This window comes from Choloepus didactylus, chromosome 3 (assembly GCF_015220235.1).
Source record: "Choloepus didactylus isolate mChoDid1 chromosome 3, mChoDid1.pri, whole genome shotgun sequence".
In the NCBI taxonomy this organism is placed as follows: Eukaryota; Metazoa; Chordata; class Mammalia; order Pilosa; family Megalonychidae; genus Choloepus; species Choloepus didactylus.
In genome coordinates this window covers 1,823,399-1,848,411 of record NC_051309.1, presented here as the reverse complement: position 1 = coordinate 1,848,411, position 25,013 = coordinate 1,823,399, and the positions used below count along the sequence as shown (strand labels likewise).

At 56.4% G+C, this 25,013-nt stretch overlaps 1 protein-coding gene across 1 annotated transcript; it reads left to right on the top strand.

Moving 5' to 3' along the window:
- Positions 1–12,097: 12,097 nt before the first annotated feature.
- Positions 12,098–14,042, top strand: LOC119529272 (SH3 domain-containing protein C23A1.17-like). The gene is made up of 4 exons (XM_037829510.1): positions 12,098–12,138; positions 12,489–12,529; positions 13,387–13,531; positions 13,604–14,042. The coding sequence occupies exons 1-4, from the start codon at positions 12,098–12,100 to the stop codon at positions 14,040–14,042; spliced, it is 666 nt and encodes a 221-aa protein (XP_037685438.1).
- The last annotated feature ends 10,971 nt before the right edge of the window (positions 14,043–25,013 follow it).

Here is a 25,013-nt window from a genome sequence, read left to right as displayed (position 1 = left end):
ATGCCATGTGAAATGCAGTTTAAAATTTTACTGTTTATGCTGTCTTGGCTTGGGTTTTCTGTTACCCACAGCCAAAGGCAAGCTAATAAATGGGAGCCATGATTAAATCTAAAAACAAACAAACAAATAAAAGCTGTGGGTAGGGAGAGGACCGTGGGAAGACGGCAGAGCTGGAAGCTTCGAAATCAGTCCCTCCACCCAGACGACAGCGAACTGGCAGGAGCTATGGGAGCAACCCACAGCTAGCATCATACTCCGTGGTGCGAGTCTGAAAGCTTCTCCCTAAGATCGGGAACAAGACAAGGATGCCCGCTGTCACCACCCTTGTTCAACACTGCTGGAAGTTCTGGCCAAAACAATTAGGCAAGAGAAAGAAATGAAAGGCCTCCAAATTGGAAAAAAAGAAGTTAAACTTTCCTGTTTACCATGATCGTATATATAGAAAAATCCACAATAGTTACTGGAACTAATAAATTCAGCAAAATTTCAGGATACAAGATAAACTTGCTGAAGTCAGCTGGTTTCTATGCACCAGTAATGAACAATCTGAAAGGGAAATCAGGAAAACAATTCCATTTACAATAGCATCTAAAAGAATAAAATACCTCAGAATAAATTTAACCAGGGAGGTGAAAGACCTGTCCACTGAAAACTACAAAACACCGCTGAGTTGAAAGAAGACCTAAGGAAGCGGAAGTTCATCCCATGATCATGGGTTGGAAAACTTAAAACTGCCAAGATGTCGGCACTGTCCAAGGTAATCCCCCAATTCAGTGCAATATCCCTCGCAACCTTCCAGCAGGCTTTTTTGCTCAGAATTTTCCAAACCATCAATTTCTGGTTTCTCTGTTTCAGAGTTCATTCCTCGCTTGTCCCTTTCCTCCCACATTTCACTGCCGGCTGTGGGGAGAAGCCAGGTGGCACCTTCCACCCTGAGCTTGGAAATCTCAGCTGAATATCCAAGCCCATCACTTTCGAGCTCCGCCTTCCACCCGACACCAGGACTGTTTCCCCACGTTTCTGCCACTGTACAACAGGAATTGCCCTTCCTGCAGTTTACATATCTGTCATTTCCTTTTTTTTTTTTTTTTGCATTCAACAAATTTATTAAGCACAAACTATGCAATAGACATTGTACTAGACATTATATGCATACCAGATTTCTTGTAACACTTAAACAATAACAGTCTCCCACGAAAGTTAGCAAATACCACTCTGTTCTGCACTTTTAATGTATCATTTGTGAAAGTCCTGTTAATTATTTTGTATTTTGAATGTTAATTCTTTTGTATTCCCAAATATTTATTGAATTCCTGCTATGAGCCCAACGGGGATAAAATAGTGAACAAGAACCTGTCCTCCTGCAGTTTTATGTGTGTGAAGGGGGAACTTCTGAAGGTTTCAAGCAAGAGAGTGATTTGATGAGATTTGTATCTTAAAAATGTCATACGTTTTTTTCTTTCGAGTCATTTGGAAATTTCTTCCCTTCTTTGCCTAGCTAAGTCCTGTTCCTTCTTTCTCAGCTTTATGTCACTTCTCCCAGGAATACTTCCCTGATGCTGAGTCTAGGTTACGTGCCCTCCCATGTGCTCCTTTCACACTGGCTGCATAGCCTCATCACACCGCGCCGCAATTGTTTGCTTACTTGTCGATACCCCCCTGGGCCATGAGCTCCTCGAGGTCCTGCCTGTCTGGTCATATTTGTGCTCCCAGTGTCCAGCTAGAGCACAGACCGTGTTCTCAGTACATGCCTGCTGAGTAAACGGTGGCTCAGGCAAGAGCAGTTTCAGAGAATAGAAACTACAATGGAATTTAGCCAAACTCCAAAGTCAGAAGGACGAGTTCTCACAAGGCTGCCCTCACTTAAGTCACCAGCTGCAAGTTTGGGGGTCGACAGGGCTGGCTACAAATTTGAGAGACCCCACAACTACCTTCAGGTTCAATAATTTGCTGGAAAGGCTCACAATGATCACTGAAACCTTTTCCACTCACAGTTTCATTACAAGGAAAGGTACCAATTAGAACCAAAGGTTTTAAATTTTGATGAGGTGGTATTTATTTTTTTCATTTGTTGCTCGTGCTTTGGGTGTAAAGTCTAAGAAACCATTGCCTAATATAAGGTCCTGAAGATGCTGCCCTGTTTTCTTCTAGGAGTTTTATAGTTCTGGTTCTTATACATAGGTCTTTGATTCATTTTGAGTTGATTTTTGTATGTGGTATGTGGTAGGGCTCTTCCTTCATTCCTTTTCACATGGGCATCCAGTTTTCCCAGCGATTTTATGTCCTTATTTATATTTGACAGTATAACATTGAGGAGTCTTGATCAGCGCTTGCACCAGGGCCTACTGCCTCTGCTTTGTCCTGTGAGATTCCTGGCGTCGCCCTTTACCAGTCTCAGAGCAGCCGCCGCCACCCTACCCGAAAACTCAGCAGTTTAGCGAGTCCGTCGGCCGCCAGGCCTCAGCTGTTACGTTGGTTGGTCTATGGGACTGCCAGGATAACAAAGCTGATGTAAGTTTAAAATACAATGCAGATGAAGCTAGAAGTCTGAAGGCATATGGCGCGCTTCATAGCATCTCGATAGCTCATTCATTTCATGCTTTTGTTGCCACTTTCATTGCAGCTCTCCTTTCTCCTTGACAGCGTCTCTCTAACCCCCTAGACTTTTCAGATATCACCGACTGGAAAATGTGGCATTGCAGAGGGATCTGACGCTAGAGAAATCCAAAATCGAGGCTTCCACAAGGTGCTGCTTTCTCCCCATAGTCTGTAACTCTGGTGCTGGCTGTCGGCAGGTCCCCTCATTTCCTTCTCCGGCCTCGTCGGAAGCACCTTCGGCGTCCATATTCCTACCAACCTTCTCTTGGCCTTTTCCGCCAAGCTCCTGCCAATTCTTCCACCTCCACCCACGGCCCAATTCCAAAGCCGTTTCCACGTTTTTGGTATTTGTCATAGCTGCACCCCACTCCTGTGCAAAAACCATCTCAGTTTCCCAGCTGCTGAGGCAAACGGCGCGTGCCGGGCTGGCTGGCTCCCGGTTCCGAGGCTGGACTCTCTGTCCCTCCCGGCCGCCGCCCAGCCCTGGGTCCCGGGCTCTCCCTCCCGTGGGGGCCCTCCTCTCCCTCCGGGGCTCCCCGAAGTCCAGCGTCTGCCCCTCCAGGTGGCTTCTCTTCATACAGCTCTGGTAACCTGCGAAGGCGTCCCCCTGCCCTCGGGCCACAGCTCAGCCCAGAGGGACGTCTCCAAGGGTCCTGTTCACGGTGGGCTCGGACCCCAGGACGGACTGAGGTGCAACACACGGCATTTCCCGGGGGTGCTGGATTCAGCCGAGCTCGGCTGGGAGGCGAGGGGCCTGGGAGCTCCCAGGCCTGAGATGTCCATGGCCAGGAGAGCCTGGTGCGTTCGCAGGGGTCCGCCTTGGCAGTGACAGGAGCGCTGGTGGAGCGTGAGCAGGCGTGGGGCCGCCGCACCCAGGGACCAGGGCAGGGCCGAGCTGTAGGGAAGGGCCGGGGCCCAGAAGGCAGAGGGCACTACAGGGGTACGGGCCCCACACGGTGCGACCCTGCAGGCCAAAGCAGACGGAGGAGGGTGGGGGCAGGGGGCCACCCAGCACATTATCCAGGGGAGTCGTTCACCCAGAAACAGAAAAGCGGGAGTTCCAATAAGCTGGTTCAACCCCTCAGGGTTTCAGACAAAAACAGAAGTTGCAAGGACTGCCAGGGAAGCACCGGAACGTCCACTCTTTGAGGGAACGGGGTTTCCGACAGGCCGTCCCGAGAGCACGTGCAGTCAATGTGCTGTAACCACAGGTCGCGACGCCCAAAGCAAAGGGGCTGTGGTCACAGCAGTCGTCGAGGCCCCTCCGTGGGCAACGGGCCGAGCAGGCGTTTCCGACCACAGGGAGCCTGTGGGTAACTGAGAAGGTCGTACAGGGCCATGGCGGGAACGTCACAACCCTCCCGAAGGCCGTTCGTGGACATTGAAGTGCGTTGATGGGCAGGAAGCCCCAACACCAAAGCACAGGCAGCTGCCCCAGGCGCCCCGGGCACAGGGCAGGAAACAACTCAGTTCCAGAAACGGGTGGGGCAGCCAGGCTCACAAAGCTGTAGGAAAGAGGACGCCACGGGGCAGAGTCCAGAGCCAAGTGGCCAGACGGGGCCAGTGGGGCGCTCGGTTTCCAGGCCACGCACAGAAGCCAGCGGCAGGGAAATCAGCAAAACTTCACAACTTCAGGAAAAGCTATGGAACACCTTTATCACCTCGGGGGTGGGAAGGATTTTTAAAACAAGAGGAAAAGGGAAGCCACGAAGGAATCAAGTTGATAAATTTGACTGAATTATAGCTAAACAACTCTCAGACCAGACAAAACCTGGAGGCCAGCCAAGCGGGCAGCGGGCAGCTGCGGAGGAGACATCCCTCTCCTGCGGGGTCTGAGACCCCCACCGTGCTGCTGCTCTCCGGCTCCAGTGGAACCAGGCATGGCTGCCCCTGGTGGACAGCTGTGGCCAGACACATACAAGCCATTTCTGGGTTTTGCCGCGAAGGGAAAGTCCTCCCCTTGCCAGCTCCCTTCCTGCCGGCTGGAATGCAGAGCTGATGACCGGAACCGGGCAGCCGCCCCGCAGCACAAGGTGAAGCCGTGTGCCGAGAGGAGCCTGGTCCCCAGCGCAGCCTTGTTCGCAGTAGCCGAGCCGTGTCCTGACAGCAGCGGAGTGATCCCAGGGGGGAGCAGGGGGTGGGGCAGGGGTACCGAGCAGGCCAAAGCCTGGGAACCAGCAATTCCTTGCTTCCGGAGAATGTAGCACCAGAGACAGGTCAGCACAGTGGCCTGGGGCCACCTCCCTGAGGGGCTTGGTTTAGGTGGTCCTGCCTGGCCCAGCCTGGAGGCAGCTTTCCCCTCAATCTTCACTGGCCCTCTGGAGCAGACCTGGGGCCCTCTGGTGGGCGGCCAGACCCCTGGGTGTCCCTGCCTCCAGCCGCCTGTCCTGTGGAGGCCCTGCTTGGCAGGGGCTTTCCCCAGAGGGTGCCCCACATCCCAGCCCCCGGCGGTCACTGTACCGTCCCATGGAGCCCCAGATGCCCTGTGTAAATCACCCTGCGGGGAAGCATGGAGCCCAAGGCTCTGGGGTTGTGGGTCAGGGGCACCCAGGGTGCATGAGGAATGCCTCTGGAGTGGCACGGGGCCCCTGGCCTGGAGGGGCTGGTTCCCTCCCCCACACCCTTAGCACCATCTGTAAAACGGGACCTGGGGGTCTCCCTTTTTGTTCATGGAAGAAGGCCCCATGTTAACTGGTCCTGCCACAGGGACAAATGTGAGGACCAGCGGGGCAGAACAAAAGCTCAGAAACAAACTGTTCTAGTTTGCTAATGCTGCAGAATGCAAAACACCAGAGATGGATTGGCTTTTATAAAACGGGGGTTTATTTTGTTACACAGTTACAGTCTTAAGGCCACAAAGCATCCAAGGTAACACCTCAGCAATTGGGTACCTTCACCGGAGGATGGCCAATGGCGTCTGGAAAACCTCTGTTACCTGGGAGGGCATGTGGCTGGCGTCTGCTCCAAAGTTCTGGCCTCAAAATGGCTTTCTCCCAGGACATTCCTCTCTAGCAAGCTTGCTCCTCTTCAAAATGTCACTCATAGCTGCACTGAGTTCCTTCTCTTTGAGTCAGCTCATTTATATGGCTCCACTGATCAAGGCCCACCCTGAATGGTTGGGGCCACGCCTCCATGGGAATATCTCATCAGAGTCATCACCCACAGCTGGGTGGGGCACATTCCAAGCAAATCTAATCAGCACCAAAACGTCTGCCCCACAAGACCACAAAGATAATGTCATTTGGGGGACAATACATTCAAACCGGCACACAAACCTTCCCATCCACGGCCAGTTGTTTTTCTCATAGTATTTGTTCCAGTTTGCTAAAGCTGCTGTTATGCGAAACACCAGAAATGGATTGGCTTTTATAAAGGGGGTTTATTAGGTTATAAAGTCACAGTTCTAAGCCATAAAAGTGTCCAAACTAAGGCATCAACAAGAGGATACCTTCACTGAAGAAAGGCCGATGGCATCCGGAACCCATCTGTCAGCTGGGAAGGTGTGTAGCTGGCGTCTGCTGGTCCTTTGCTCCCCGGTTGCATTTCAAAATAGCTTTCTCCAAAATGTCTCTGGGCTTTTCTCTTCTTCAGGTGTCCTCTGTCCACATCTCCAAGCATCACTTGGTGTCAGCAAGCATCTGCGTTCGTGTTGGCTCTTAGCTTCTCTCTTAAGGACTCCAGTGAACTAATCAAGGCCCACGCTGAATGGGTGGGGCCACACCTCCATGGAAACATTCAATCAGAGGTCACACCCTAACCAAAGGTGTCACTCACAGTTGGGTGGGTCACATGTCCATGGAGACAACCTAATCCCAATACCCCATGAGATTGCATTAAAAGATCATGGCTTTTTCTTGGGGGATATAATATATCCAAACTGGCACAGCCCCCGATGGCCCACAGCAGCCTTTTTATAAAGCGTCCCCCAGAGCCCAGTCCCAAGAGATGTTCTGTGACCAAGAGGTGAGGTAACTGGGAAATGCCATGTTCCACATCCTCTTCAGTTTCCAGTGACATCGGCACATTAAAAGCTCTGACAAGTCCTGCAATAAAGAAACTGGCATAATGCTGAGTCGCCACGCGTTTCCTTCACCTAGTGGCGGGGCCCTCTGGTGCACACCTGTGCACGACACAGAACGAATGAGGTGGAGGGGACTGAAGCCCCCCCTTTAGTGCCTCACTCTTTCCCCCTGGTCTGTACGAGCCATTTGTAGAAACACCACGTAGGGTAGCCTTGTAACCCCGGCTCGCTGCCGACAGGTGAGTCATGGCTCGGACTGTTCAGGCGGGTGGTGGGGTTGTGGGGTGATAATCCTTGTTTGCCTAAGGAGGTCTCAGCTGGAGACCCACCCGGCTCGTCCTGGGGTACAGGAGCAAGGAGGGGGCCTGGACGGTGTGGGCCAGTGAGGGCAGGAGGGTGGCGGGATCGCAGCCACCGCCAGGGCAGGGGTCTGGGGACAGCCTGGCCCCACTCTGACCCCCACCTTTGTGTGACGCGGCCGCAGGCCTGAGCTCAGCAGGTCAGATGGGGCTTTTGGTTCCTGGGGCAAAGTTCAAGCGAGATGGCCCCCCGTAAGCACAGAGAGAACTGAGAGAGCGGGAGAACCTGGGGACGTTCATCTCGCCTGAAAAGCAGCTTTTACTCGGGGTCCGTGTCCTGCAGGCCCCGGTGGCTGGAGGTCTGACGGCATCTGCTTTCCCATGGGGGCGGCCACGGGCACAGGCCTGCTCCCACCGGGCACCTGGAGGACTCTGAGGTCGCCGGCACTGGGCAGGGGGATCCGCCACCCCCGAGGGCTTGTGGGGCCCCGGCCCGGGCGGGGGGCGGGAGGGGACAGGTGCCCTTCCAGGCAGAGCCTCAGGAAGGGTGGGCCGGCCCCGCGGTTTCCCGTCCAGCACAGCCCTGAAGCTCAAGGACGGAGCAGACCCCGAGACCCAGCGCCCGGGCAGCTCCTTTCCAAGGACCCCACTGTGGGGGAGCTCGTGGTGCGTCCAACGGGCTTGCCCACGTCCCCCACAGGGCGGCAGGAAGGCCGGCTTTCCCGAGGCGGGCCCGGAAGGTGCCTGGGCCCAGCGCATCCTCAGGCCGGGCCTGCCACCCGCCTCCTGGCAGAACCCCCACCCAGAAGGTGTGTGTCGCCCCCGAAGCACTCCACCCTCCCTGCCACCGAGCCCCAGCTGGGCCTCCCCCGGAGGGGGCAGGAGGCACCCGGCCCCACGGGCGGTGAGACCAGGAGGGTGAGAGCAGATGCCACCGACTCGGCCAACTGAATTTGCAAATACTGACCGAGTTGTGTTCCGTGCCAGGCGTGGTTCCGAGTGGGACCCCTGGAGAGCCCCCCGCCCTCCTGCAGTCTGGATTCAATGTGGGTTTGCAAAGTTCCATGTCAGTTTAAGCGTCTGAAATCCCTGAAGACCAGGCATGGCAGAGGGTTCCACCCTTGGGGGCTGCCCCAGCCACCCCGACCGCCCCAGGAGAGTCCTCCCGGGCCCCTGCCCAGGGCACTGCTTCTGCTCGGCTTGTGTCACTTTGCCTGGCCAGTGTCATGGGGGTGCTGTCCCACCCCAAGGCCCCAGGAGCAGGGACCCCATCTTCAAAGAGCCTTGGGTGGTCCTGGCACACGGACGGAGCCCAGCTTGGCACTGAGCAGCCCGGGCACCACCGGCCACCGGCTGTTACCAGCAGGACAGGCCCCTGCAGCTGAGCCTGGTTCCCTGTCTGCAAAATGGGGTGATTGCAGCCCCCCTACGAGGGTTAACCCACAGCCAGGGCCCGCTGGGCACACGAGCTGCACAAGGTGGAAGGCAGCCTGGCTGTCCCCGTCCCTGTGCCCCCACCCCGATGCAAACTGCCCCCTGGCAACCCGCCAGCAGAGCTTGGCAATGCCCTTCCACCTCGTGTGAGACCAACAAATGAGAGATGCTGTTTCAAAGGGGCACAGACTGTTTTTTGGATCTACCAAAAACCGTCAAAATTATCCCAAGACAGGTTGAGGGGCTGGTGGATGTAATGTTGTCGGAAACCTTGGTAACTCTGCATGGAAGGGCCTGCGGGATCCGGACGGGCTGGGGCAGGAATCCCAGATCAGGAGGGTCTGTCCCCGCCAAGTGCCCGCCAGGGTCTGGACTGGCCTGGGGTGGGTGAGGCCTGGGTCCCGTAGCCACTCGTCCCCAGACAACCCAGCTGGCTTTCCTGTCGGCCCTGGGCCCCTGCAGGTGACAGACTTCCTGGGGCCTTGGGGGACGTGTCCATCCGGGCACCCCAGCCCTGCTGCCCCGCACCCCGCAGGAGGTGCCGCCTGCCTTCACAGCCCTGCTCCCTACCCCCTTCGTGGCCGCAGCGAGCCTTTGAGGGGTCCCCGGTTGCGGTGAGGGTGCGCTGGTGTTGCGACTCATGTTTAAGGAGGAGCTGGACAGAGGGAAGCAGGCCCAGCCTCTGGGCCTCTGCTGCTGGTCGGGGTCCCAGGGGAGGGGGACATGAGGCTGCGGGGACGGCACCCAGCACCGTGTCCGGCAGCTCACCCTGCACGTGGGCCAGGCCAGGCCACCCCAGGGTGAAAGCCACGCTTCCCCCGGGCTCCGCGGCCGCGGACTCGGCCTTCTCTTCCCTCTGACCAGCTCGTCTTCCCCTCCCCTCGCCGCCTCCTCCCTGCTCCTGTCCCCCCCCAGGGCCTTTGTCACACTCTCCCCGGGTGTGGCCCTGGCTCCCCCTGCAACGTGCGTCCTCTGCTGGCGGCCCCTCGGCCGGGCAGATCCTCAGGAGCAGGGGCACAGGTGCACTGATGCCCTCCTGTCTGCAAGCCGGCCTGGAACACCCCAAGGCTGGAGCGGGCACAGGAGCCTTGGCAGCGGGGGCGTGGCCTCCAGGGAGGAGGGGCTTGGCACCAGGGGTGTGGCCTCCAGGGAGGAGGGGCTTGGCACCAGGGGCGTGGCCTCTGGGAGGAGGGCCTTGGCAGCAGGGGCGTGGCCTGGGGCTCTGTTTACCTGGCTCTGCTTCCAGTCCTTCTCCCGACGGTTCAAGGCGGAGCAGGGCCGGCCCCGCAGCCACTCTGGGTGCAGCAGCTGAGTGTCCAGTGGGGCTGGGCCCGGCAGGGGCAGGCTCCGGTGGGGAGCCTGGTGGGGTGCAGTGGTGTGTGCCTGGTGGGGGGCAGCTGAGGAGGCCGGTGCCCTGTACTCAGCAGCCAAAGCCACTCCCTGGGCACACAGCCTCACTTAGGGGGGCTCACAGGTGTGTGGGGGGCTCCGAACCCCAGTTCATGGGCCCTCGGGGCCGAGCGTGCCTGCCAGGCTGGAAGCAGGAGGGCTGGGCCCTCGGCAGGGCCTCCTGCGTCCAGACAGGGCTCACGTCAGAGGACGGGTGCTTAAAAAGTGGCTGTGGGGTGCCCTGCACACGGCCACGGCCGGGGGCCCACACGGAGGGAAGGCGTTTGGTGGCGGGAGAGGCGAGGCTGGGTGAGGGCAGCGGCCTTCCCACGAGTGCACGTGTCACCTGCCTGCAGGAGCCCATGTGTGACCTTCCCACGGGTGCACACGCCTGGGGAGCAGCGGCGCCCGGCTGACGGCTGTCCCGTCCCTGGAGGTCGCAGGGGGACCCGGCCCAGCACCCCGAGGCAGCCCCGTGCCCACCTTCCTCTCCTGCCTGCCACGGCCCAGGCCACGGGGCTCCATTGGCAGCTGGTGTCGGGGCCTGGGAAGGGCTGGGGCAGCCCGTGGCGCCCCGACCAAGGGCACCGTTGCTCCCTGTCGGGGTCCCACAAGTGGGTGCACTGCCGTCCCCCAGCCCGGCTGGCTGTCCCCACTCACAGCCCCACGTGCCCCCAGGGAAGGGCCGGCACCAGCACGGGCACGACAGGGACAAGTGATGGGCTGCCAGGCCTGGGACGTGCCGATGACGGTGCAGGTGGGGTTCACTTGGCGTGAGGCTCCCCTGGGCCCGGCTGGCTTTGGCCAGGGCAGAGCAGTTTCCTGCATTTGTCCTTCATCTGGAACAGGTGCTGCAGGAGGGCTCTGGGGTCACACGTGGGCCCTGGGGTCAGTCAAGGGTGGCTGCTGGGGTCACACGCAGGCTGTGGGGTCACACGCGGATCCTGGGGTCACACACAGGCTCTGGGGTCACATGTGGACCCTGGGGTCCCACAGGAGCTGCGTGCATGGCTCAGCCCAGCCGGGGCACCCTGGCTGTGGGCAAGAGGAAGCTGGGACAGCGGCTGCCGGCCTGGGGGCACAGGGTCAGCTGGGACCCTGAGGGGAGCAGAGTGCGGGGTCAGGGTGGAAGTCTCCTGGGACGCCCACCCGCAGCCCCCTGAGCCCAGGGCCCAAGTGTGTGGCTGCCCCGCGTCGCCCTCCCTGGGCCCTGCCTGCCCTGTGGGCCGCGTCACCCCCTGCCCTCACCGTCGGTGCGGCGGCTCCTCGAGGCCGGGCCGTCGGTTCTCCTCTCATTCTCTCCCGGCTGCGAGAGCCGCACCCCGCCCTGGCAGCCGGTTCCCGAGACGCTGGGGGACGGTGCGCGTTGCCTTCCGGAATCCAGCGCTGCCACTGGGCGCATCGGAGCCTTTGCTTCTGGATCTTGGCCTCGCAGGACACACTTGGACATGCAACACGGAGCCATCAGGGCTCCGTCGGCCTGTGCCGAACACGGGGGCGAGGACGGGGGGACAGAGTGCCCCACGAGGGCACAGGTCACCTTTTCTAAAAACTTTGGCTCCTCGCAGCGTTGTTCAATGAAAATCCCGGACCCAGATGGAAGCTCAGCAGCTGAGCACCCCCGAGAGCCTTCTCCCGAAACCCCAATTCGAGCGCCGTGGAACGCCTCCCCCGGGGAAACCCGGTTTTGGCTAGAAAATTCCCTGGAAACAATTCCGCGGTGAACTGGAGTGAACAAATGCTTCTCCCTTAGAGGACAGAGCTGCAATTTGAAATTAGTGCTTCAAGGAAATATGTGGTTCTATAAGACAAACTGCCATATTCTAATTTTGGTTGTTTCATCATAAAAAGTAAATCACTGTTTAAGAAATAAAATTCTATATCACAAGAATCAAAACTTTAAAGACAAAACTGCCTATATTTTGGTCCCAAAATGAGGATTCATAAAATAATCCATGTTTTATTCCAGCCAAGGATAATCTGTCCCTCCAAACCCCCTTTCCAAGCACATCACCCCCCCGGGCAGTGGATGTGGCTGTCTTCATGTGAGCCTTGCTGCAGCATGGGGCCCAAGCCTCCCCCTGCGGCCAGGACCCCCTGCGGCCAGGGCCCCCCACTGCGGCCAGGACCCCCTGCAGCCAGGACCTCAGTGGCCCCAGGCACTGCCTCTCACACCAGGAAGGGCCAAGTCCCTCCATCGTCCCCTGTGCCCACAGCCTGGCGTGCGTCCACCCACCGCACCCCACAGCGTGTGTGGCTTTAGGCGCAAAAGGTTGAGGGTCTCGGACCATGACATGTCTCCTCCAGAATGTAAACCCAGCTCCAGTGGCGAGGCCGAGAGCTGACCGCTGGGTACATGGCCAGCTGCTCCCTGAAAACGTCCACTTCGGTGGCCTGGTGCCACCGCCCTGTGGCCTGGCTGGTCTAAGAAGGAAGGTGCTTTTCTCAACCAGCCCAGGCCGCCTCCATCCTAGATCCGGGCTCCTCAACTGAGTGATGCGATGTGACAGCACTTGCTTCCGGAGACAGCCCCGATGTGCTGGGTCGGAGCCCCTGTGCGCCGCGTCCCTCACCTGGGGTCAGGTTAAGCTGGCAACAGGGGAGCCCTGGGACTCCGAAGCAAACGGGAAGCCCCGGGAGCACCCCGAGGCCTTAGCTGGGGCTTCCTCCCCGCAGCCAGGGCCCTCGGCCGGCTGAGCACATGATTCACTGCCGTGACAGCACAGCCCCCCACCTCTCGCCCACAGCGGGCCCTCCCCCAAGGCCGGGTCTGAGCAGAGCCCGGGAGGTACGGGGGTCTTCAGTGGCCTGCCGATCCCCTGGGCAGCGCCCCTGTGCGAGCCAAGCCAGGCCTGCAGGGACTGAAAGGAAATCAGCAGACCCTGAATACCAGGGAGGCAAGGCGGTAAACCCGACAGTGACGTCCTCGGCTGGCCAGGGCGGGGGCTGGGCCTGAGCCTCGGGGCCCAGAGGGCGCGGGAGTGTCCACTCCGCAGGGGGGGTGTGAAGGTGGCCCAGAGGTGGGCATAGGCAGCTGTGACAGGGTGTGGAGGTGCCCCACCCCACCCGAGCAAGCCCCCTCCCCAACCTTGCAGAAGAGGACCGATGGGAGGGCAGGCACGGTGGGGGAGGGGCTGAGCGGACATCACACACTGGACGCAGACCCCCCAGCCCCCTCCCCACCCAGCTCCCGCACTCTCCACGTGGGACCGGAAGAGGCTTCTGTGGGGAATTTGACCAGCCCCAAAGGAAATTCTAGGGTGCAGACATGAGGGCTCCCCAGCACGCAGCCAGCCGGGGTCACTACAGAAAGCTCCCGGCCGAAGGGCCCCCCAGAAGCACGGAGTCTCCGTCATCCAGCCCCGCTTGGAAACAGGCAGCGGAATGTCACCGGCTCCCCAGGGAAGCACCGTGGGATTGTTTCCAGGGAATTTTCCAGCCCAAACCAGATTTCCCGGGGGCGGTGCTCCACGGCGCTGGCACTGGGGTTTCGGGGAGAGGGCTCTCGGGGGTGCTGAGCTGCTGCGTTGCACTCCAGGTCCGGGACTTCAGTGGACAGCGCTGCGAGCAGCCAAATTTTTTAGAAAAGGCGACTTGTGCCCTGTGGGGCACGCTGACCCCCGTCCCGCCCCCGTGTTCCCACAGGCCGGTGGGGCCCTGCATGGCGCCGTGTGGCGTGTCCGAGTGTGGCCTGCCGTGGCGGGGAGGACACGCCCGATGGGGGCGAGGGTCGGACTCCTGGCACCCTGCGGGGCGGCGGGGGCTGCGGGGCCCGAGGTGGGGCCGTGAGGTGAGACCCCTCCCAGCTCCACGCGGGAGCCCCCCGGTTCTGCCTGGGCCAGCCCCTCCTGCGCCTCCCGAGGCTGCCCTTGGCGAGGCCGTGCCCTGGGGACCCGGGGGGCCCGACCCGCGCCCCTCACCTGGTGTTTTTGGCTCCCGTGGACCAGGACGTGTCAGAGCCCCCCCAGTTCCGCAGCCCGCGGGTCTCCCCGCCGCCACCTCGCCTCTCTGTGCGGCTGCCCCAGCGTCTCCACTCGGGGTCACCCCGTGTCCCCCGCGCGAGAGGCCGGAGAGGCCCCGCCCCCCAGGATGCCCCCCCCAGCAGCTCCGCCCCACTCACCCCCTCCCCGTCCTTCCCCCTGGTCCCCTCCGGGCGTCCTGCTGCTGGGGGCACAGAGACCCCACGGCCCCCACACCGCCTCCTCTCCTGCCCCAGCCTGTCCCCTCGCAGGGGGTCTCTGCCCCGCGCTGGCGGCCTGCGGGTCCCCAGCCACCCCGCGTTCCTGCCGTTATGGATATAGTTTTGTTTTAAGCCTCTTTCAGTTAATTTTGGTAATTTATATTGTCTTGGAGAATTGTCAATTTTATCGAGAATATCAAACGTATTAACTTGTCACTTTTCATCTCCCCGGCTGCCCTGAGCCCCTCGTTCTCATTCCTCGGGCTGGCGGCGGGATGGTGGGCTGCTTTATTTTATTTATTTATTTAGTTTGAAGAACCAGCGCTTGGATTTACTGAGGGCTTCGATCGTTTTTCTTGTTTCCAATTCATTAATTCTGCCTTTATCTTAACCCACCCCCCCTCCTGCCTCCCTGGGATTTACTTTATTGTTCTGTTTTTCCCTCCTTGTGTCGAATGTTTAGTTCATTTATTTTCCGTCTCTCTAGCTCAGTAATAAAAGCATTAAAGGTTGTGAATCTCCTCCAGCTCCTCTTGAAGCTGGCTCCACAGACATGCAGTTTCTCCGTGTAATTGTAAACGTCTCTCACAGCCACGTTTATTTACTCTTTGACCTAGCAGTTATTTAGGAAAGTATCTGAATTTCTAAGTAGTTTGGCTTCTTTTCCTGATCCTCTTATTAATTTTGAGGCTTATTGCATTCCTTTAAATAACGAGGCCTGTAAATGTTTACCGTCTGGGATGTATTGAGATCATGTGTGTCTATATGTGCATCTTGTGTGTGTGTACGTGTGCACACGTGCACCTGTGTCTACATGTGTGCACCCATGTGCACCTGTGCCTGCAGGCCTGTGCACGTGTGTGCCTGTGTGCACCTGTGTGTGTCTACATGCATGCACCTGTGTGTGTGCCTGTGTGCCCATGTGCATCTGTGACTCTGTGCCCGTGTGTGTGTGCACGGTCGCCCCTGCATCATCCATGTGCCTACGTACATGTACACACATACCTGTGTCTGCCTGCCTGCATGCATGTATGTACACGTGTGGCATGTTCTGTGTTTCCCAAGGAGGTGCATGCTGTGTCTGTGCGGCTCCAGGGTCTGAGCACGCACCTGCCTGGTCTAGGACACGATGCAAGGACCAGGGGCTCCCTGTCCCCGTTACAGCTTGGTTCACTTGAGCCAGTGTCCTGGGCTGGCAGGACACGCACCTCCGACTGGACAACAGACACAGCCTTGCTGAGGGTCTGCAGGTGAGCTTCTCACAGGTAGGGGTGGGGCTGGGCACAAGCAGCCACAAGCAGTGGCAGTGGACTGCATGCCGGGTCCCTGTCATGGGGACCCCGGAGCCGGGCCTTTCGCAGGTGGTGAAGTTCTGCCATCCCGCCAGGGCAGTGCCCGGGCTCCGAACACGCTGCTGCAGCTCCCACCCCGCTGTCCTCGGCACCCGCAGGCCACTGTCTCCGACTCTCGGCGGTTTCTCCTGGCAGCCCCAGATGCCATCAGCTCCGGATGGTGCTTTGTTGGCACCCTGGCCTGCCACAGCTCCTGCGCTGTCCGCCTGCTGGTTCTGCACGTTGGGTCCTGTTCACTTCCCTTGTGCCTCTTGGGTGCTCCCGGCGACCTCTGAGCCCCTTTCCAGAAGCTTCTCCCAGCAGCCCCCTCCTCACCTCCTGCCTCCTGGTGCCACCTTCCTCTGTCTGCCAGGACGTCCTGCTCTCTGTGCCTCGGGCCCCTGGGCTCGCTGGGAGATTTTCCAGAAAGGACACAGTGGCCTGCTCTCGTGTCAGCGGCCTTCTGCCCTGCTTCCCAGGCAGTTCCTTCCTTGCTGCCTCCCAGTCCTCCAGGAGGTGCTCACCCCGGGCTGGTGCTCTGTTCTCAGGGCCCCTTGGTGCTCCGGCCGCTCCTGGGGTCACAGCCCGTTCCTGTGCCCAGGCTGGGTCTGCTCTGACCCCCGAGGGGCACTTTCCCTGCCTCCTCACAGCCCTGCAGGTTTAGGCGCACGTCACGGCCTCCGTGGCTGTCCGTCCATCTGTTGGGCCTTGTGCCGGCCGTGCGTGGGCCGGGCTGGGTGCGCTGACTGCAGCTCCAGGCGTGCTCCTCCAGGCAGGAGTTTCGGGGCTGCGAGGACAGTACACGCGGACTCGGTGGCGGGAAGCCACGCGCACTGTCCTCGACGGCCCTGGGGGGTGACGCGGCTGGAGCTGACCGAGCTGGAGCCCCGACGGGGCCGCTGCATCCTTCGGGGCTTCAGGGAGACTCAACTTCCCTCTTTCCAGCTCCTGGACTCGGCCGTGTCCGTGGCCACATCTGCTCCTCACCTCATCTACAAGTCTCACTCTGAGGCTTGCCCGTCTTGCCTCAGAGGCATTTCTAGGTATTTTATTTCTGTTTTTGAAGATAATGTTTTATTACATTTTCAAATTGCTTGTTGCCCTTAGGTAGACACACAATTATTGACTATTGTATATTGTTTTAGCATCCAGCAGCCAGGCGGCACCCTCTAAAAAATTCTAAATTTATCTGTAGAAACACTTAGCTTTTTAACATCAGCGATCATATCACTGGCAAAAAGGGACCATTTTATTTCTTCTCTCCAAGTCCCGTGCCTTTCGTTTCTTCCTCTGCCCGGGACCCTCACCGGGACTCTGGGTAAAGGGGTGACTGTGGCCCTCGTCTTCTTTCTGGTCTCTCCTGCAGGATTTTTGTGACCACTTTGTATTAGTCTAAGAAAGTCTGATTCAAGTCCAAGTTTGCCAATTATTAGAAAATCCTGAATGCATGATGTTCTGGTTTGCTAATGCTGTCAGAATGCAAAACACCAGAGATGGATTGGCTTTTATAAAAGAGGGTTTATTTGGTTACAAAGTTACAGTTTTAAGGCCATAAAGTATCCATCAACAAAGAGTACCTTCACTGGAGGATGGTCAATGGTGTCCGGAAAACCTCCGTTAGCTGGGAAGGCACGTGGCTGGTGTGTGCTCCAGAGTTCTGGTTTCAAAATGGCTTTCTCCCAGGACGTTCCTCTCTAGGCAGCAGTTCCTCAAAAATGTCACTCTCAGTTGCTCTTGGGGCGTTTGTCCTCTCTTAGCTTCTCCAGAGCAAGAGTCTGCTTTCAACGGCCGTCTTCAAACTGTCTCTCATCTGCAGCTCCTGTGCTTTCTTCAAAGTGTCCCTCTTGGCTGTAGCAAGCATCTGGGCCTGTGTGGCTCTTTTTAAAGTACTCCAGTAAATCAATCAAGACCCACCCTGAATGGGTGGGCCACACCTCCATGGAAACTATCCAATCAGAGTCATCACCCACAGTTGGGTGGGGCGCATCTCCATGGAAACACTCAAAGAATTACCATCTAATCAACACTGATAGGTCTGCCCACACAAGATTACATCAAAGATAATGGTGTTTTGGTGGACATAATACATCCATACTGGCACAGGTGTTGAATTTTATTTTTATTCATCCATTGAGATGATCATATAATGTGTCTCCTTTAATCTGTTAATGTAGTAAATTGTCTGATTTTACTTGATTTTGGATTTATTTGAATTGATTTTCCTAATGTCAAATAAACTTTGCATGGCTGGGATAAACCAAAATTGAATATGGTGTGTTATGTTCTTTCATATATTGCTAGATGTGGTTTTACGATATCTGCCCAAGATTTTTATATCTATTATATCTATATCTATTTTATATTTATTTTATGTTATTCTGGCCCCCTAAAATGAACTGGGGAGTGTTCTCTCTTTAAAGTTTCTGGATGATAAGGTTGGAATTATTTTTTGCCTATGGAATTTTTCTTTTTTGTTACTGATGTCCATTACCTGCCTTGTGGTAGGAGATCTGTTGAAACTTTATGGCCTAGTATGTGGTCAGTTTTTGTAAATATTCCACCTGTGTTTTGGGAAGAATGTATATTCTGAAAATACTTGCAGCCTTCTATGTATGTCTTTAAGGTCTAAATTTATCCTTCACATCTTCTGTCTCCTTATTTATTAATTGTCTGCCTGATAGGTAAATTGTTGGTAGCTGTCTTGGCGTCTGTGTCACCTTCTGGATTTAGGGGTGCCTACAAGCTTAGAGTGATTGTGTCTTCCTGTTGAACTGAACCTTGGATAATTACAAACTCACCCTCTTTTTCTCTAATAATGTTTTTTCCTTGCCTTAATTCTATTTCATCCGATATTAATGTAGATATGCCATCTTTACTTTGGTTAATCTTTGCCTGGAATGTATGTTTTTTGTTTTATATTTAACCACGTCTACCATTTCCGATGCCTTTTGTTCCTTCCAAGAGATCTGCTGGTCCATTTGGTATAATTTACTTTCAGCCAGAGCTTTATCTAGCATTTGTTGCAGTTGGGTCTGCTGGCTCAGTGTTTACTTATCTGAAGACTCTTTATTTCACTTTCATTTCTGCAGGATAGTTTCGTTGGCCTGTTCTTTTTCTTCTGGTAATTTAAAGAAGTGATTCCACTTTATTCTGGCTTGCATAGTTTTTGATGAGAAGTCAGAAATAAATTAAAAAAAATTGTCATTTCCTTGTATGTGTCTTTTTCTTTTTTATTCTGGAAGCTTTTTTTTTTTTTTTTTTTACTTTTTTTTAAATTATTCATTTTATTGAGATATATTCACGTACCACGCAGTCATACAAAACAAATCGTGCATTCGATTGTTCACAGTACCATTATGTAGTTGTACATTCATTACCAAAATCAATCCCTGACACCCTCATTACCACACACACAAAAATAACCAGAATAATAATTAAAGTGAAAAGGAGCAACTAAAGTAAAAAAGAACACTGAGCACCCTTGTCTGTTTGTTTGTTTGTTTGTTTGTTTCCTTCCCCCACCTTTCCACTCATCCATCCACAAACTAGACAAACGGGAGTGTGGTCCTTATGGCTTTCCCAATCCCACTGTCCCCCTCATAAGCCACATTTTTATACAATAGTCTTCAAGATTCATGGGTTCTGGGTTGCAGTTTGATAATTTCAGGTATCTACCGCCAGCTACCCCAATTCTTTAGAACCTAAAAAGGGTTGTCTATATTGTGCGTAAGAGTGCCCACCAGAGTGACCTCTCGGCTCCTTTTGGAATCTCTCTGCCACTGAAGCTTATTTCATTTCCTTTCACATCCCCCTTTTGGTCAAGAAGATGTTCTCCGTCCCACGATGCTGGGTCTACATTCCTCCCCCGGAGTCATATTCCACGTTGCCAGGGAGATTCACTCCCCTGGGTGTCTGATCCCACGTAGGGGGGAGGGCAGTGATTTCACCTTTCAAGTTGGCTTAGCCAGAGAGAGAGGGCCACATCTGAGCAACAAAGAGGCATTCGGGAGGAGGCTCTTAGGCACAATTATAGGGAGGCCTAGCCTCTCCTTTGCAGCAACCGTCTTCCCAAGAGCAAGTCCCGTGGTAGAGGGCTCAGCCCATCAAACCACCAGTCCCCTATGTCTGTGGGCACATCAGCAACCATTGAGGTGGGGAAGCCCAACACCCTGCATTCTCCACCAGCTCCTCAAGGGGGCTCTGCATATTTTTTTCCTTGTTTTTTGTTTTTTCAAAACTTTTTTTTCTAAATCAACTGTATGAAAAATTAAAAAAAAAAAAAAAAATACACTAAAAGAACATTTCAAAGAGACCATAACAAGGGAGTAAGAAAAAGACAACTAACCTAAGGCAACTACTTTACTTCCAACGTGTTCTTACTCTACCCCAAGAAAGTAACCTAATGTAGCAACATTTCTGTGAACTTGTTCCTACTATACGCATCAGAAATTAACAGGCCATAGTCATTCCTGGGCATTTCCAGAACATTAAATTTACCCATGATAGCTTATCTTTTCTTCTTGGATTATTGTTCCCCCTTCCTTAATTGCTCTCTATTGCTAGTTCCCCTACATTCTACATTATAAACCATTTGTTTTACATTTTTCAAAGTTCACATTAGTGGTAGCATATAATATTTGTCTTTTTGTGCCTGGCTTATTTCGCTCAGCATTATGTCTTCAAGGTTCATCCATGTTGTCATATGTTTCACGAGATCGTTCCTTCTTACTGCCGTGTAGTATTCCATCGCGTGTATATACCACATTTTATTTATCCACTCATCTGTTGAAGGACATTTGGGTTGTTTCCATCTCTTGGCAATTGTGAATAATGCTGCTATGAACATTGGCGTGCAGATATCTGTTCGTGTCACTGCTTTCCCATCTTCCGGGTATATACCAAGAAGTGCAATCGCTGGATCGAAGGGTAACTCTGTATCTAGTTTTCTAAGGAACTGCCAGACTGACTTCCAGAGTGGCTGAACCATTATACAGTCCCACCAACAATGAATAAGAGTTCCAATTTCTCCACATCCCCTCCAGCATTTGTAATTTCCTGTTTGTTTAATGGCAGCCACTCTAATCGGTGTGAGATGGTATCTCATTGTGGTCTTAATTTGCATCTCTCTAATAGCTAGTGAAGCTGAACATTTTTCCGTGTGTTTCTTGGCCATTTGTATTTCCTCTTCAGAGAACCGTCTTTTCATATCTTTTGCCCATTTTATAATTAGGCTGTCTGTACTATTGTCATTGAGTTGTAGGATTTCTTTATATATGCAAGATATCAGTCTTTTGTCAGATACATGGTTTCCAAAAATTTTTTCCCATTGAGTTGGCTGCCTCTTTACCTTTTTGAGAAATTCCTTTGAGGTACAGAAACTTCTAAGCTTGAGGAGTTCCCATTTATCTATTTTTTCTTTTGTTGCTTGTGCTTTGGGTGTAAAGTCTAGGAAGTGTCCGCCTAATACAAGGTCTTGAAGATGTTTTCCTACATTATCTTCTAGGAGTTTTATGGTGCTTTCTTTTATATTGAGATCTTTGGTCCATTTTGAGTTAATTTTTGTGTAGGGTGTGAGGTAGGGGTCCTCTTTCATTCTTTTGGATATGGATATCCAGCTCTCCCAGCCCCATTTGTTGAAAAGACTTTTATGTGCCAGTTCAGTGACTTTGGGGGCCTTATCAAAGATCAGTCAGCCATAGATCTGGGGGTCTATCTCCGATTTCTCAATTCGATTCCATTGATCAATATGTCTATCTTTGTGCCAGTACCATGCTGTTTTGACAACTGTGGCTTTATAATAAGCTTCAAAGTCAGGGAGTGTAAGTCCTCCCACTTGGTTTTTCTTTTTTAGAGTGTCTTTAGCAATTCGAGGCATGTTCCGTTTCCAAATAAATTTGATAACTAGCTGTTCCAAGTCTGCAAAGTAGGTTGATGGGATTTTGATTGGGATTGCATTGAATCTGTAGATGAGTTTGGGTAGAATTGACATCTTAATGACATTTAGCCTTCCTATCCATGAACATGGAATATTTTTCCATATTCTGGAAGCTTTTAAGATTTTTCTCTTTATCTGGGTTTTCAGCATTTTGACACCATGCCTAGGGATGGTTTTCTTTGTATTGATGCTGTGTGTACTTCTGTGACCTCCTTGAGTGAGTGGGTTGACACAGTTTTTCTGTACTGTTCTCTCTCCTTCCCTCTGGGCTCTGGTTTCACATATGTTAGACCGCCTGGTGGTTTGTGCCAGCGATCAAGCCTGGCTGACACCCCCAGTCCCTGTGAAATGCCTTCATCCGCGGTGGATCCGCTGGACCCTGCTGGGAGCCGACCCCTGTGTGGGAGCTGAGCTGCGGCCACGCCGCCCACCAGGAAAAAGCATTTTGCCCTGGAATTCAAGCCTCCAGGCTCCCTTACATGCACCGCTCCACTCCTCACTGGGTGCACAGGAAACACGGTCTCCATCTGAGTTTTCCCACTGCTGCAGGAGCAAAGGTCTTCGACATCCTTCCACGTTTAGGCAGAAGCGAGGTCGCTGGGTGCATTTCCCACCCTTCTAGTTTCCCTCTTTCTGTTCCTTGTGGATTGGGTCTTCTGTAAACAGCCCGGAGCTCCCTCCTCCATCCCGCCCAGCAGCCGCCAGTTTTGCCTGGAGCATTTTGTCTACTTATGTTGCTTGCAATTATTTTGGTCACTGCGCCCAGTGCCCTCTCTCTCCTGCTCTTGTTGGGCTATTTCTTAAAGCGGGTGCCCTAGGGACGGCCGTGCGCACATGCCAGGCGTGGTGGCGCTGCTCCCACTTGGGACCCTGCCCTGGGCCTCTGCCCCAGCTCCGTGCCACCTCTGTCTGCCAGGCCGCCCTCCCTCCCCTCTCTGTGTCTGCGTTCAGCCTTGGCTCCCAGGAGCCCCGGCCCTGGTTCCTCCTCAAGGCCTGACCACACAGCTGTACCCGCCCGTGGCAGAGCCGGCCCAGAGCACACGCATGCACTTGCATGGAACACACAAGTGTGGTCAAATGTGTGTACATGCAGGCAGGTTACACGTGCACACGCAGACAGGTCACACACAGAGACAGGTGCACACACAGGCAGGTCACATGTGGACATGCAGGCAGGTCACACATGGGCACACACAGGCAGGTCACACCTGCACACACAGGTGCCGTCACATGTGCACACACTGTCTTGGTCACGTGTGCACATGTGGCACGGCGGTGACTCTGAGGAGGAGCTGGCTAGAGTCTGCTGGCCTTTGCTGCCAGCCTGAGACCTAGCTTTGTCCTGTGGGAGATGGGGGGCTCCTGAGGGTTGGGGTTAGGGGGGAGAGGCTGGGCCCCACCTCGCTGGACACCGTGGGCCTCCCTGGCCCAGCCCAGGAGTGTCCCGGCCCCCACACGGCAGCCCCTATTGGGCCAACCCCAACCCGAGGCAGGGGCTCAGCCGAGCGGGGTGGCCGTGTGGCTCCAGCATCCTCTCAGTGCCCAGGTTTGGGAACCAGTTGGGGATGGCAGCCCCCAGGCTGCAGTGCAGATGCCCAGGCCAAGCCAAGTCCCTGTGGTGCCTCCGCAGTGACAGCTTGTCCCGGGGTCCTGGAGGCCCACCCCCACCCCCCACTGACAGTCCACACCAGCTTCCCCAGGCTACCCCGTTCTTCTGAAAGGGCTGCACCCTGGAGCCCTGCACCTCCCCTGCCCCGTTTCCACAGGTGACGTCCCACTGTCCAGAGGGGGTGCGTGAGTGTGTGTGAGTGTGTGTGGGTGTGTGTGTACATGTGTTTGGATCCTGCTGGCATCTAAAGCAGAGCCCCTGCCCCGAGTGGCCTGGGAGCCCCAGGCCGTGTCCTGCTCTTTATCCCTATTCAATGCCAGGTGAACCCCCAGGGAGAGCAGGGAAAATGGGGCACCTATGTGTGACCGGGGACAGGACCCCCAAACCCTGAGGCAGTTTATTCCCCTTAAAACAGGGACCAGGACCCCCAGGCAGCCCGGGGCTCTGCTCTTGTGGAAGGGGCAGGCCCAGCCCTGGCCAGGAGGGACAGCGGCTGCACTGCCAGGGCCCCCAGCACCCTCGTGCCCCCAATATCATCAGTCCTCCAGCACCCCCAGCACCCCCAGTGTCCCCAGCACCCCCAGCACCCCCAGTGCCCCAAATACCCCCAGGGCCCCAATGTTCCAAAGGTCTCAGAGTTGGGGAACCCCCCGAGCTGTTGTCCCCCTGGGAATGAAGACTCAGCAGGGCTGTGGCAGGAGAAGGCCCGAGCCAGGGTCCGGCAGGGAGGGCGCAGAGGCCCTGGGCAGGACACGCGGAGGCTGGCGCTCGGGGCTGCTGGGAGCCGTGGTGTCCCCACGCGGAGGCCGGGGGCTGCCCACTGACTGGTCCCTGCTGGCCCTGCCTGTCCCCTCCTCTCTCCGACCTGAGACTTCTCCGTATCCCTGGCCTGGCTGCAGCCTCCACCATCTTTCCCGAATCACGGCTCTGACCTGGGTCACTGGCCCCTGTCCCTCCCGGGGGCCCAGGACCCCTGGATGCTCCCGAGGCCCCTGTCCAGCCCTGAGCCCACCCACGGGTTCTCTGCCTCCAGCCCGGCTCCCAGAGGGGTCTGTGTCTTGCTCCCCAGTCCCTGTGGGACGGCCGGCCCAGTCCGAGGCCCGGGGCCCCCAGCTCAGGGCTGCCCAGCTCCCGAAGCTCACAGCAGAGGGCAGCCTGGAGGGCCCTGGGTGGGTGTGTGGAGGGACGTGGTGTGGCCAAGGGCTGGCTGGAGTGCCTGGGCCAGCAGAGGGACCTGGCCAGGGACACCGAGTCCAGAGCAGGGACCCCGATGGCCCCGTGGCCTGTGCTCCTGCTGGGCCCACTGCCCCATCCTCAGCAGTGGCCGTGGTGCCCAGGGCTCAAGCTGCCCCAACACCCTCTGTAGCTGGGGCATGAGACCCCCGCACAGGCCCACGCCGTGTCCAGAGTCCAGGTGTCGGAGCAGTGAGGCGGGGGTGCGGGGCCGGGGGGACCAGGGCAGTCGCCCTGAAACAGCTTCCTCTGCCCCAGGACAGCCCACAGCTGGGGCTCTGGCCGTCTGGTAGCTTCCCCCGCTCTCAGCCCCTCCCCAGCCCCCCAGCCCCCCAACCCCCCACCCCCTGCCCCAGGGCAATGGGGCAGCTCACAGGGGCTTCTGGAAGCCTGGAGCCTGGAAAGGAGGGGGCTGTGTGACAAGGAGAGGTCTCAGGGTGGGTGAAGGACACACGGATGCAGGGAAGCCGTGGAGGGGCCCTGGGGTGGGGTGTGGGGGGGACCCCAGGACTGGCGTCACCCATTCCCACCCCAGCTGTGGGGTCCCGGGCGGGGGGGCGCACAGTGGGTGCAGTGTATGGGCACCGCACGGCCGTTTCGGCTCCAGGCAGTCTCATCCGACCTCCAGGGGGATCCAGCTCCCCCTGCCGCCCCCAGCCGCGCCCCCTCCTCTGCGCCCCGGGGCTCCGCGCTGCGCTCCCGCCTGCGGCCACTGGATGGCAGCAAAGATCGCCGCGCGGCGGCCGGACCCGGCGGTGGCTGCGGGGGCCCCGGAGCCGGGGAGGGGGCGCAGGCCTCGGCCGAGGGGTGCTGGCCGCACGCCCCCCTCCTCCGGGCCCCTCCTCCTCGCTGTGCCCGAGCCGCGGACGGACCCTCGGCCCAGCCGGGTCAGCGCTCCCGGGACCCGCAGCCGCTGCCGCCGGGCGGGGCCAGGGCTGCCCGGTGGGGGGCGCGGGGTCGCCGCTGGCACCGGGTGGGCTGCAC